The following is a 14,535-nucleotide window of genomic DNA, read 5'->3' as shown; positions in this document are numbered from 1 at the left end:
CCTGCCCAAACTTTGTCAGGTCATGATTGATTTGTGGAGGCAGAGCAGCAAAACAGGGATTCGTGCTGTTTAGCTATTTACGGTCTGTTTGTGTGCACAAATCAGGCTGTTCAGGTTTAGCGGTTAAACAAGCTTAATCTGCTAATGAGGCGGATGGAGCGGGGGAGTGGAGGACAGATGTTGATGCTGCTGTGAGCTGGAGGCGAAGACCAAGGATGTTGTTACCAGTGTTTGACCAAAATGAGGTTTTGAGGGCCGATACAGATAGCGATGCATGTTATAGAAGCTGCAGAAAGACTCGCAGACAAGTGATTTTGGACCAATTTTATTAGAAATAAGTTCTAAGATAAGATTTGGAGTGTTTAATCCAAAATTTAACATGTGTTAAGGTGGAAAAATTCTCTGCAGCAACCATGTACACAATCATGGGACACTCAAATTCTCCACTGAAAGTTACAGAGCAGGTTTTCTGACACTGCAGAGTAAAATCACATCACTACCTCTAACTGGTTACAGCAGAGAAATTGATATCTGATTGTCATTGTACAGAAGCCCAGAGAGGCATGTGAAGAAAAGTAATTCTGGTGATTCATTTTCTCTCCTGTGTTGACGACGTGAAGGGATGCTTTGCCGATTTTGATCCAGCTCTGTGTCCTCTTTGTGTGGGCAGTGTGTTTAGTTTAAAGGTGTTTGGCTTCCCTCCGTGGGGCCAGCACACAGAGGAGCAGCAGTGTGTGTTCATCTAAACACACACTGCCCACACTGCCATGACAAAGGGATGGATTCAAATCTGCAAAATATCTCTTTTAGCAAAGGTGGAAAAAAAAGTTTTGCCAGGATGATTTTTTTCTAAGTTACCATTTTTGTAAGCTATCTGAAAACGGGTGTTTTCGTTGTTTTCGTAATACTAATTCTGACCACAAAAAAGCTGAAGTACACCACTTTCCCATGTTCTGTTCCAAATAAGACTTGTGTTTTCTTCAAGGTGAGTTATATTTCTCCATGCACTCTAAACCCTGTAGTCCACCTTCAACTGCACTCTCAAAATCAATCCATGAATTGTTACTTTTTGACATTAAAACTCACCTGGAAGAAAACGTGGGGAAGTCGTGCCTCTTTTGCCTCTTGTGACTGAAATGAGTACAAGAATAACAAAAATGAATTGAAAAAATAATACTTATTACCTGCACAAACTTGTTTTTCACCTGTTTTTAAGTAAAAAACACAGGAGCGAAACAAACAATTTAGATCGGACTTAGAGAATGGAGCATCAGATTTAGTTTTTGCCTCTCAGGGCTTCCAAACTATGAGAAACTATAATGTTCGTTTACCATAATTACAGGTCTCCTTTCATAAATCTTTCTATCTTTATCACCTACAGTTCTTTACTAAATATTGTGAAAAGTATTAGGACAGTTGACATTGTCTGTGATGCAGTTATTTGTAGTTTCATGATCCTAAATACACGCTGCAAAGATGTCAAGAGGTTGAGTTTTTGCAGGTTTCTGCAGGTGAAAGGAGAACGGAGAATGTGTTTTCCTGGAAGTTGTTCTGATGTAAAGTACAGTGTCACTTCTTGCAGAAAACCCTGATTTATGAGTTTGAGTTATGAAGTGTAACATGAACATGATGGTTTTCAGGTGCAGCCATCCCTGTGGGCATCGATGTGCAGGTGGAGAGCATCGACAGCATCTCAGAGGTCAACATGGTGAGGATCTCAAACATCTTAAACTTCATTCCCAGCTGTGATGACGGGCTTCAAACATGTTCTATCCACTGGTGAATGTGGCAGAGAAACTAGTCAATGGGCAGCATTTTAATGGCAGAAAATGCAACAAACATACCGGTTGAACATTGAGTTTTTATGACAATTCTACCGTTTATTAACACATTATATTCATGTAATGTGTCGAAATATGTGATTCTATGCGTTCAAGTAAATCCTCACAATTTAACTAAGCCTGAAGTCATGTTATTTTAATTTTATTTGACATCTTTAAAGCCATTTCAACTATCAACTTTCAAAAATAAGGTTGTTCATTCAATAAGGGACTTAAATGGATGGACCAAGTGACCATCAATCATCAATCAGAATAATAAAAATATAGATATAAAAAAAATCTAGATTTTCATGGAAAAAAATGAGTAGCTAACATCTTTGTTGCTTTTTAAAACATTTAAAATATCAGAATTTTATTATTATGATAATATGAGGTTACTGAAAGCTGGAACTTCCGAGGGTTAAATAAAGGTGATGTCGACTTTGGACGTCACTTCCTGTCTGGTGTGTGACCCCCTCAATGGCTCTGCTTTCAACTCAGCCAGCCACTCACTTACAAGTCTTATCAAGTTCCTCCATCCAAGAGAGATGAATGGTGGAGGGAGGGCAGTGTCGTCATGGCAGCCTCAACTGGAACGGTAAAAAAAAGAATATCTTCATGTCGTCTGGACGCAATCCAATTCAGGCTGCAGAAAAAATGTCCATCTCCTCCATCACTGACACGATTTCTTTTCACCCTTTTGCATATAATGTCAGACTTTGACATCAAATGATGACTTTTTTCCCCTTACATTTTGTTCCACTTTGCTGAAAAATATTCTTACTTTTATCAGGATAATGTGTCTAGAAAACCTAAGAGGAAATCCTTTATTACATTTGTTTTCGTTTAAGTTATTTCATACAAGTTAATGCTTTAAATGGCCATACAAAATTAGAACAAAGAAAGCCAAAAGAGGAAAAAAAAAAAGGGAGGAACTAAGAGCGGAAAAACTAAACATAGGAACAGTAATGATTATGACGCAAAGAAAAAAAAGCTGTTCTGTAACTGTTAATGAATTGTTGTGGATTTAAAGTTCATGAATCACAAATCAAACATCTAAATGATCTCTGTGGTTGCCGCGTCCCGCAGGACTTCACCATGACTCTGTACCTGCGGCACTACTGGAAAGACGAGCGGCTGGCCTTTCCGTCCCGAAACAATCAGAGCAGGACGTTTGACTCGAGGCTGGTGAAGAAGATCTGGGTTCCTGACGTCTTCTTCGTCCACTCCAAGCGCTCCTTCATCCACGACACCACCATGGAGAACATCATGCTGCGGGTTTACCCCGACGGAAAGATCCTGTACAGCGTCAGGTAGGGCACGCCGAGGGGAGGGGGACACCACAAGTTAAGTGGTGGAGGTTCAGACATGCAGATTTAAAGTGCTCATATTATGCTTTTTGGATTTTACCCTTTCCTTTATTGTGTTATATATCTTTTTTTTGTGCACGTTATAGGTTTACAAAGTGAAAAAGCCCAAAGTCCCCCCCAAAGGGACTTACCATCTCCAACAGAAAACACTGTTCACCAACTGCTCCAAACAGCTCTGTTGTAGTCCAGCCTTTACTTCAGAGACAACACACGTTATAATGCTCGCCTAGCTGCTAGCATGGCACGCCCTCATACTCTGCTTCTGACTGGCTAGTAGTCCTTACCTAGGTACTGTCAGGGCACGCCCTCATACTCTGCTTCTGACTGGCTAGTAGTCCTTACCTAGGTACTGTCAGGGCACTCCCTCATACTCTGCTTCTGACTGGCTAGTAGTCCTTACCTAGGTACTGTCAGGGCACTCCCTCATACTCTGCTTCTGACTGGCTAGTAGTCCTTACCTAGGTACTGTCAGGCACGCCCTCATACTCTGCTTCTGACTGGCTAGTAGTCCTTACCTAGGTACTGTCAGGGCACGCCCTCATACTCTGCTTCTGACTGGCTAGTAGTCCTTACCTAGGTACTGTCAGGGCACGCCCTCATACTCTGCTTCTGACTGGCTAGTAGTCCTTACCTAGGTACTGTCAGGGCACGCCCTCATACTCTACTTCTGACTGGCTAGTAGTCCTTACCTAGGTACTGTCAGGGCACGCCCTCATACTCTACTTCTGACTGGCTAGTAGTCCTTACCTAGGTACTGTCAGGGCACGCCCTCATACTCTACTTCTGACTGGCTAGTAGTCCTTACCTAGGTACTGCGCATGTGTGACTCCCAACAAAGATGGAACAGAAGTGACATGCCTCACTCTGTAGCTAAAACAGAGAGCTCAACACACAGGGTGACAAGAGGAGCTGCAGCAATGTGCAGTACGACAAAAATATATAATAAACACTCTACTGGGTGAGCTAGAGGCCCCCCGGGACATGCAGGTGTTTTGTCTGCAGACCTGATGCTTTAAACCGGCCCGTACAAGCCTTACCCATCCAAATACTCAAACATTTCACATTTCAGCTTGTCAGCACACAACCTAATTTAATATATGGCTCCCAGGTTTGGCACAGTCACCTGTTAGGAGCAAAGACTGTAAACATAATGGAAGTAGCATCTGTGACGTCACCCACTGGTTAGTGGACAGCTGTTTTGAAGCCAGCAGTTTTTCATTCTGGCATTTTGTGCTTTTAGGAAAACATTTTACACATAAATGTAGATATTTTATAACTAAACCCTCCCCGAACCATTGGAAGAATGAGCTAAATATATTGTGTAAGTTATTGAAACAGGTTAAAGACCAAAAAAAGCCCTTAAAATGATTTCTTTGCTTGAGACACTTAAGTTAATTTTAAAATAGCCCTTTTTATGTGTACGACATCATTGACATTTTAAAAGGCTTTTTAGAACAAAAAGAGCCACTTTAAAAAAATCTAACACCTAGCAATGTGTATTTTCTTTGCCTCCTCTTTCGAATGCAACATTCAAATTACTAGACAAAAAAAAAAATCATATCCTGAGAAAAGTGGATTTTGAGGGGTATAGCTCCATAGAGCCCCTATCATTCTGTACTGGCCTGTGAGCGCCCCCTATATGGAACTCTGGTGGAGCTGCAACCAGTTCAGAAGCCGGAAGTAACGAGAGAGGAACGTCTTCCCTTATTAGAAATTCTTTGGTGTTACCCACCACTGAACAAGACATTTTTAAATGTTCAGATTAACTTTGATAGTTAAAGTCAAAACACACAGTGAGAGAGTCAAAGTTTAAGATGAAAACATGGACAACACCCAAAAAACTGTGTGAAACCCATCACCAAAAATAGTCATATTCTGTCATTGTGTTAGTTATGGATGGACTTATAGTGAAAGGTTTAGTGAAAAAATTATTCCACTTGTTGCTGGAGACCATGGATGTATTAAGAGAACCCCTGGAACGATAGATACAACTTTATTGTCAGCCAAGGCTGAAATTCTTTGTGCATCCCTGTGTAGCTCGTATAAAAAAGAGGACATACACATACATACAAACATACATGAGATTAATAACACCAACAGACATACATGAAACATTACCACAAATGACAAACTATAGGAAAACAAAGAAAACATGTATAACAACAGAAAATGACATGAACATACACACAGACAATGTCTTATGTACAGTATATCCCTGAGATAAGTATTGCACTGGATTTAATGTATCTGGTTTAACAATAGGATAGGTAGGTAGATAGATAGGAACACTCTCAAGGACCACTGGGGGACCCCGGACCCCACTTTGAGAATCACTTTTTTAACTTGGATAAATGTTTGTGAAACCAAAAAATTTGGATTTGGATTGCTGCAGAACTCCTTGTTGTTTCTCGTCCTTTTTGCTTAACACACTCGATTCCTTCTCTACTCTTCGGTCCTAAAGGAGCTTAAGAAAGAGGTGAAGCTCAGGTTTCCTTTCCAGTGGCAGGAGAGGTTTCTATCCAGGACATAGTGACATTGAATTGAATTGAATTGAATTGAATTTATTTCAGGATAACCCCTTGAGATGTAGCATCTCAAAAGTTAATCATAGGCCTACAATACATATACAAAAAAAAAAAAAAACACAGATACAAACATATATACAAAACAGTGACTCGCTCACCTGCCCTTGACCCCACAATTAACATAGCACACATATTAGTATAGTATATATTAGTAGTATATTGACAAAATATACAGCCGAATTAAACAGCTAATGCGTCATATATCAATAAGCCTTATAACAAAATATAACATACCAGATAACAGCACATCTCACATATAAATATCAAAGAAAACAAATTATTGTCATAATTGTATACATACTACTATGTGTGTTTTACATAAACCATTTATACATGGTGACAGACTGTACTGACAGCGTAATGTCTGGTTGTGTTTTTGTGTTTCAGGGTCACGGTGACGGCTCTCTGCTCGATGGACTTCAGCAGCTTTCCTCTGGACACACAGAACTGCTCGCTGGAGCTGGAGAGCTGTGAGACACACACACACACACACACACACACACACACACACACACAGCAATAGGTTTATCTGAGGCAGGAAAAGATGAGATTTCTCTTTTGTGTGAAAGTATAGTGGGGCGAAACGCCGCGGGCTGTGGGGCAGACAGTGGTGCTCTTGTTGTCCCCACTCTGAACATATTTCTTTTCACGCCATTTTAAAATTCGACTCCATTACATTTATCTGACAGCTTCAGTTACTTTACAAATTCAGATGTTTGCACAGAAAAAATATGACATTTTTACAAAATACCATGTTTTGTTGATCTTACCTTACAAAGTGGAGTGATGTGGTTCCTTAACAAAAAAACAACAACACTTTTTTCTTCAATCCCCCCCCCGCCCCCCCGAGTTCTTTCTCGCAAATTTATGAGTTTATAATGCCAGATAATATTCAAGCTTTGTTTTCCTATATTTACAACTTTAATCCTGGAAATTCATTTAACACTTTAACTTTGAGAAAAAAGGGTACACAAAATGAATCTCTCCCCCTCTCTCTCTCTCTCTCTCTCTCTCTCTCTCTCTCTCAGATGCATATAATGAGAACGACCTGATGCTTTACTGGAAGAATGGGAACGACTCTCTGAGGACGGATGAGATCGTCTTGTCTCAGTTCTTCATTAAGCATTTCCACGCCTCCAGTGGCCTGGCTTTCTACAGCAGCACCGGTGTGTGTGTGTGTGTGTGTGTGTGTGTGTGTGTGTGTGTGTGTGTGTGTGTGTGTGTGTGTGTGTGTGTGTATTACAGGATAGAAATTATATTAAAATAAAAAAAGGAAGAAGTAACCTCTGGATGCCTGGATAAAGGACAGGACACAAACAAGGAATAAGGACTTAAGTGCTTAAATGGTCAACTTGAAAGGTATGGAAAATAGGGGAAAAAAGAGGGGGGGTGTGTAGTGTTGTCATTAGGGATGTAACGTATGGTTAATTGTTGTAAAAATTATGCTTAGAGCGTTTTTTTTTTTCAGTTTCTTTGTTAAACCATTTGCATCCAAACTGCTGTTTTAGTATTTCTGTCTTTCATGTGTTAATCATGAAAGCTGAGTGACCTCGCAAAGAGCACAGGATGTATCCCTGAGGGCAGAGCGCCTCATGTGGAGGAGATGCCGAGCCTGACCACAGATAGGAAGATAAGCTACTGATTGCATGAACCGAATGACTAACTTGACTCCCAACTCCTTTAAAAAGACACTGTTGTGAACAACCTTCAGTCATTTTTCTGTACTTGCGCTGAAGTGCTGTAAAACAGATTCTACTTGCAAGTAAAAACGAACTTTGATTTGGTCCATTCTTTGATAAATAATTATCCTATAACAAAATCGATACAAATGTGTAAAGGTTACAGTCGGTTGACATCAAAAATGAATCGCGATGCAATGCAAAACGAACTAGGGCGTAATCTACTTTTGATTTAACTTGTTTGACTTCAGACGTCACTAAATCTTCTTAGCTATTCATTTGAAGATATTTTTTTCTATTTATTTAGTTTATTGTAACTTTAATTTTTGTACGAAAAAATATAATTTTATGTAAAAAGGGTAGGTGTAATAAGCTCTGGCTTCAGCCTACACCTTATCGGTCTTGTTTGTTTCTTGTCTCTATGTATGTTTGACTGTTGTGAGTTTAAAAATAAATAAAATAAAAAATAAAATAAATTTAGTTATTTATATATATATATTATTTTTTTGTTGTTTAAGAAATACAATTCCAGTTGCATTTTGATTAAAGGACACATCTGTTGCATTGCATAGTTTAGATTAATAAAGGAATATTTTCAGTCATTTGTCTGCAGCTCATTCTGTAAAAAGAATCCTGAGAAAATCATATCGTGAACTTAAAATCGTGAATCGTAAGCAAACTATAACTTGAGTGTATCGTTACATCCCTAATGCTCGTGTTTCCTAACGTCCAACATGAGTGTCTCTCCGTCTCCGTCTGTCAGGTTGGTACAACCGTCTGTTCATTAACTTCATCCTGCGGAGGCACATCTTCTTCTTCATGCTGCAGACGTACTTTCCCACCATGCTGATGGTCGTCCTGTCCTGGGTCTCTTTCTGGATCGACCGGAGGGCCGTCCCTGCCCGTGTCTCTCTGGGTATTTACATATATTAACCCTTGTTTGTCTTCCCGTCGACCATTAACTTTCGTCAAAATTGAAAAAAAAAATGTGGCTCTTTTTCCCAATGTATTTGTCACTTTTTTTTTTTGATGCATGGTCAATAAACCTATTTTTTTATGACATTATACCTATTTTTAATTAAAAAAAAAACATCAGAGGATGTTGAGTGGATATCACAGACTGCTTTATGTCAAAGTTTAGTCAGGATATACATACGGTTGTGAAAACCATTTAAACCTTTTTTCCAATGCTTTAAAATTGAATAAAACACCCAAAATTCAATTAAATCATATATTTCACCTGCTCGCCATGCCTCAATGTTCATTTTGGCCAATTTTGTTGAAAGAAACCCATATTTCTGTTATAAAAAACTTTGAAAACGGGTCAAAATCGACCCCGAGGACAACACAAGGGCATGAACGAAAAACTAAAGTCTGAGCCCTAAGATTTCATGATTAACTTTGTTGTGACCAGCTTTTAGTGGGAGGGGAGACCCATAATGTAACCAGGGTTTCCGCAGGGTCTTAAAAAGTCCTAAAAAGTCTAAAATTTCCTGTCTAAGCTGTCCTATCAAATAAAGACCTAAAATGCAACAACAACAAAATCTTTAAGAATGTTTTTATTAAATTCACTGAAGAATTGTGTTCTAGGTCTTAAATCATTTTAAACAGGTCTACATTTTCTCATTGAAATGCTCCCGCAGTGCAAATGTTGTTTTATTCCAAATGTCCAAAAACTTTGTGTTGTGTCTGAAAACAGATGTGCTGGCATGTAGAAACAGATGTGCTGTGCTCTCTCGCCTCCTGCAGGTATAACCACGGTGCTCACGATGTCCACCATCATCACCGGAGTGTCCTCCTCCATGCCTCAGGTAACAGCTGTGTTTGTGTGAGGGTTCATGAGGCCTTCAGGGGCAGTGGGCCTCTTTACATGTGTCCATGCTCATATGGGCTCTCAGGGTCTTAAAGGTCCCATGGCATGAAAATGTCACTTTGAGGTTTTTTAACATTAATATGCGTTCCCCCAGCCTGCCTATGGTCCCCCAGTGGCTAGAAATGGTGATAGGTGTAAACCGAGCCCTGGGTATCCTGCTCTGTCTTTGAGAATCTGAAGATCTGGAATCTTGCTCCTTGCGCCCCCTTTCTCTGCTTTGCCCGCCCAGATAAGTTGTCCCGCCCATGAGAAAGAGAGAGACATCATGGCTTTCAAACAAGCAGTTGGTCAAGGCCCCCCCCTGGCTGTAATTCTGCACCAAGGCTGAATTTCGGGAAAGAGACTTCAGATACAGTATTAGGGGACCACTAAGGTCTATATAAAAGAGACTTCAGATACAGTATTAGGGGACCACTAAGGTCTATATAAAAGAGACTTCAGATACAGTATTAGGGGACCACTAAGGTCTATATAAAAGAGACTTCAGATACAGTATTAGGGGACCGCAAAGGTCTATATAAAAGAGACTTCAGATACAGTATTAGGGGACCGCTAAGGTCTATATAAAAGAGACTTCAGATACAGTATTAGGGGACCGCTAAGGTCTATATAAAAGAGACTTCAGATACAGTATTACGGGACCACTAAGGTCTATATAAAAGAGACTTCAGATACAGTATTAGGGGACCACTAAGGTCTATATAAAAGAGACTTCAGATACAGTATTAGGGGACCACAAAGGTCTATATAAAAGAGACTTCAGATACAGTATTAGGGGACCGCTAAGGTCTATATAAAAGAGACTTCAGATACAGTATTAGGGGACCGCTAAGGTCTATATAAAAGAGACTTCAGATACAGTATTAGGGGACCACTAAGGTCTATATAAAAGAGACTTCAGATACAGTATTAGGGGACCACTAAGGTCTATATAAAAGAGACTTCAGATCCAGTATTAGGGGACCACTAAGGTCTATATAAAAGAGACTTCAGATACGGTATTAGGGGACCACTAAGGTCTATATAAAAGAGACTTCAGATACAGTATTAGGGGACCACTAAGGTCTATATAAAAGAGACTTCAGATACGGTATTAGGGGACCACTAAGGTCTATATAAAAGAGACTTCAGATACGGTATTAGGGGACCACTAAGGTCTATATAAAAGAGACTTCAGATACGGTATTAGGGGACCACTAAGGTCTATATAAAAGAGACTTCAGATACAGTATTAGGGGACCACTAAGGTCTATATAAAAGAGACTTCAGATACAGTATTAGGGGACCACTAAGGTCTATATAAAAGAGACTTCAGATACGGTATTAGGGGACCACTAAGGTCTATATAAAAGAGACTTCAGATACAGTATTAGGGGACCACTAAGGTCTATATAAAAGAGACTTCAGATACAGTATTAGGGAACCACTAAGGTCTATATAAAAGACTTCAGATCCAGTATTAGGGGACCACTAAGGTCTATATAAAAGCATCCAAAGAGAACCATGTCATGGGACCTTTAAGGACAAATCCGGCGCAAAATGAACCTAGGGGTTAATAACACACGTGTACCGAGTCGACCGTTCTCTGGGATATGTTTTCATGCTAATCGAATGTGACCAGTTTTAGCGCAAACCGCTAATTAGCTTATAACGCTAGTCGTCGGGGCACGGGTAAAGTAAAAAGAAATCTCTATTTATATACCACTACGAAGGCTCAAAATAGCACCACACTTCCACAAAGGCATGTATAATCTCCTTTTGTATTATAAGTGTGTAACCTTTTCATATGTTATATGTGCATATGTATATATGTATAATACTCTTCTGTGCTGAAAAGCTGCACAATCCTGCACAATGTATGCTTCCTTTTTCTTCCGTTTTATGCACCACATATCTGGAACAAACTCCCAGAAAACTGCAGGTCCGCTGCAACTCTCTGTTCTTTTAAATCAAGACTGAAGACTTTTCTTTTTAATGCTGCCTGTTTTTTAAGTAACTGTCACTTTTATTCATGTATTTCATACCTGTCGTATTCTATTTCAGCTGTTTTGTTATTTTTCTTAATTGTTTTAATTGCTTTTTAATGTTTTATGTAAAGAACTTTGAATTTTTCTTGTTGCTAAAATGTGCTATACAAATAAAGCCGCCTTGCCTTTTGTACATGAAGATTTTTCCATGGGTGACGTAGTGAATGTGTCTCTTTGTTGTCCAGGTATCGTACGTGAAAGCGGTGGACATCTACCTGTGGACCAGCTTCCTGTTTGTCTTCCTGTCTGTGATCGAATACGCAGCAGTGAACTACTGCACCACTCTGGAGGAGATGAGGAAGATGAAGAGGGGGAAGGTCAGAGGCACGGGCGACCACAGGGGGGATTATTAGACTACACACAAACACCCGGACAACACAGGGAGGGAAGCTTTGGAATTACATATTTAACTTAATGTCTCCTTCTAGTGGCCAAACAGAGACATTACAATCTGATATTTTCTGTTTAGGTCAGGGGTCTTCAACGTTTTTTAGGCCAAGGACCCCTTAACTGAGAGAGACGGAGCAGGGACCCCCTACTACGTATACTGTATAAAATTAAGTTGAATATTAAACTGGGCCTACAGTATCGTGTAGGTCGGCCTAAAGCCTTTATACATACCTTTTTTTCCCATGTAATACTAAGCTATTAAAATAGCCTAATAACTGTTGGCATGATTTTATTAATTATTAAACATACATGTGGCACAGTGAATCTTTAGGATGAACTGTATCTGTGGATGGCTACCTTAGTGACTACCTTACCTATAGGCCAGTAAGCCTATCATCAGTGGGGATTTATATTTGCTAATAATATCTTAGATAGAGTCTTTTTCATTTTGGAAAAAACTTTCAAAAATTAACGTCAATTTGGAGGCCGCCCTGCATTGACTCTGAGGACCCCCCCTAGGGGTCCCGGTCCCCCTTGTTGAAGATCTCTGGTTTAGGAGATGGAGTATTTTACAGTGATGGAATGTTACTAAGTACATTTATTCATGTGCTGTACTGAAGTACACATTTGAGGTATCTGTAATTTACTAGAGTATTACCATGACACTTGACATGACATTTATCTGACAGCTGGAGTTACTACTTATTTTACAAATTGAGATTTTACATAGAAAACATATGAACTACAAAGAAAACAAATATAAGCACTGTAAAACATGAAACAACCTTTTTTTAATATATTTTATTTTAAATTTTTTTTTAACAAACGTAAACAACCTAAAACAAAAAAAACAACAGACTTAAACTGCCAGACATATAGATAAATCGGGCTCACCTGGTAGAGTGGGCGCCCATATGCAGAGGCTCAGTCCTCGACGCTGCGGCTCCGGGTTCGAGTCCGACCTGTGGCCATTTGCTGCACGTCTTCCCCCTCTCTCTCCCCCCTTTCCTGTCTACAGCTGTCGTGTCTATTAAAGGCTAAAAAAAATGCCCAAAAATTATTTTAAAAAAAGACATAGATAAATCAATTACTTGATAAGTTAATTATAAAAAAAACTAATCGGTTACAGATAACAGATAAATGGTTTCATCTTCTCAGATGTGAAGATTTGCATTTTTTTTCTTTATCTTAAATGACAGTAGTACATTTGATCACTTGTAAGTATAAAAATATTGATCACACAGCAGCTTTAAATACGATCTAAAATGTCCTCAAAACCTCACATTAGATCTGAGGATGTGTAGCGGTGCATTGGTCTTGGCTGTGTTGGAGAGAACTGTGTAAACTAAATGTAAACGATCCACAGCATGATCTGTAGCTAACTTATATGGATATTTATTAAAGAGACCAGTTTAACTTAGCTACACAAAACTCTACGGCAAATGCCTTTCAGTCGTTTTGAATAGGAGAAAGTCAACCTAGCTTGTCAAGTTTGTTGCATGATCTGTAGGCCTACCTTCTGTGTTTCAGATCCCATCAACCTTCAACGCCAGCCAGGCGATGGCCTATGACGGCTGTTTCCACGACAACGACATTGAGCTGACTCCATTCTCCGGCCTAGCGCCCACCGGGTCCTCTGGCCCCCTCACCACGCCGACCCAGGCCCTGGACAACCGGCCCACGGAGGGGACTCGGCTGCGCCGGCAGTGGTCTCTGCGTCAAAACGTGGACCTGTTTGTCAGCAACAGCTACGTGATCGACTCGTACTCCCGTGTGGCCTTCCCGATGTCCTACCTGCTCTTTAACGTCGTCTACTGGAGCCTGTACTCCTGAATCAGCACCGCAAACTCTCGGTGAACTCTGGTGCACTTTACTAAGCCCAAGTGTTGAGTCAGAGAGCATGCTGGGGGGATCCCTCTTCTCCACAGAGCTCCACAGACACTTTACTGAATGAACTCTTGATCACAGGAGAGCCCCTTCAGCGCCGGCTTCATCACTTTATAAGAGAGATAAAAGCACTCCAGTTCCTCAGAGTAGAAACTTTTAATTGTGCACAATTTCACCCTGACATTTGTCTCATGGGAGCGGGTTGAATCCTGAGACTTAGGAAGTAATGGATCCCAATGAGCCACAGAGAAATACGAAATTAGGATAAAATTTATGTGAAAATGTTCTTCCTTTTTTTTTTTATCTTCCTTTTTTCGTATAAAATCATGAAAAAATCATATCATATCACATTTGGGGGCATGGGGGATCTGGGTGCCCTCCACCAGGGAAATTTTGAGCATCAAAGACTTAATTTCCTGCATTCTGATACAATTTTATCAACCAATTTACTGTGGAAATACATTTATTTAGCCTATGCAAAGATAGAAAACACAGATGACAATTCAAAATATGTCAAAAATATAATGGAAAGTATGTTGTTGCGTGTCATTGGGCAGTTTTAAGTGGGTATATGGAAATCCTGGAGCTTTCTTAGTGGGTATAGTGCGTATACCTGCGTATCACGTATCTTGTAGACTACACCACTGGAGCCAACCAACTACATGCAGGTCTACTTTGATTTCTTATCTCATTAAATTAGTATCTTGTTCATGAGGATGTCAAAGTGAATCTATCAGGGTCATATTATACTTGTTTAAACTTGGATTTGGGGGTTTTAGGGATGTTACAATAAAAAGTACACAGCATGGCTCTTTTGTAAGTTTTATAAGTCGTCATATGACGCTTTAAATTAATATTTTAAACTTTTTCATTTCTCTTCAAACTGAGGGTGGTGATCTGGGTT

General features: G+C 39.8%; 1 protein-coding gene across 2 annotated transcripts in view; it reads left to right on the top strand.

Moving 5' to 3' along the window:
• Positions 1-13,991, top strand: part of LOC120551896 (gamma-aminobutyric acid receptor subunit rho-3-like) — a 30,483-nt gene extending 16,492 nt beyond the window's left edge. For both annotated transcript variants that reach the window (XM_039789467.1, XM_039789468.1), the window contains 8 exons: positions 1,641-1,708; positions 2,910-3,133; positions 6,163-6,245; positions 6,804-6,941; positions 8,218-8,370; positions 9,204-9,265; positions 11,540-11,671; positions 13,275-13,991. In XM_039789467.1, coding sequence (XP_039645401.1) covers positions 1,641-1,708; positions 2,910-3,133; positions 6,163-6,245; positions 6,804-6,941; positions 8,218-8,370; positions 9,204-9,265; positions 11,540-11,671; positions 13,275-13,577 — 1,163 coding nt within the window. In that variant the 3' untranslated portion in view covers positions 13,578-13,991. The remainder of the gene's footprint in view (positions 1-1,640; positions 1,709-2,909; positions 3,134-6,162; positions 6,246-6,803; positions 6,942-8,217; positions 8,371-9,203; positions 9,266-11,539; positions 11,672-13,274) is intronic.
• The last annotated feature ends 544 nt before the right edge of the window (positions 13,992-14,535 follow it).

The sequence above is a fragment of the Perca fluviatilis genome, chromosome 22 (assembly GCF_010015445.1).
Source record: "Perca fluviatilis chromosome 22, GENO_Pfluv_1.0, whole genome shotgun sequence".
In the NCBI taxonomy this organism is placed as follows: domain Eukaryota; kingdom Metazoa; phylum Chordata; class Actinopteri; order Perciformes; family Percidae; genus Perca; species Perca fluviatilis.
This window is presented reverse-complemented; position numbering and strand designations above follow the sequence as displayed.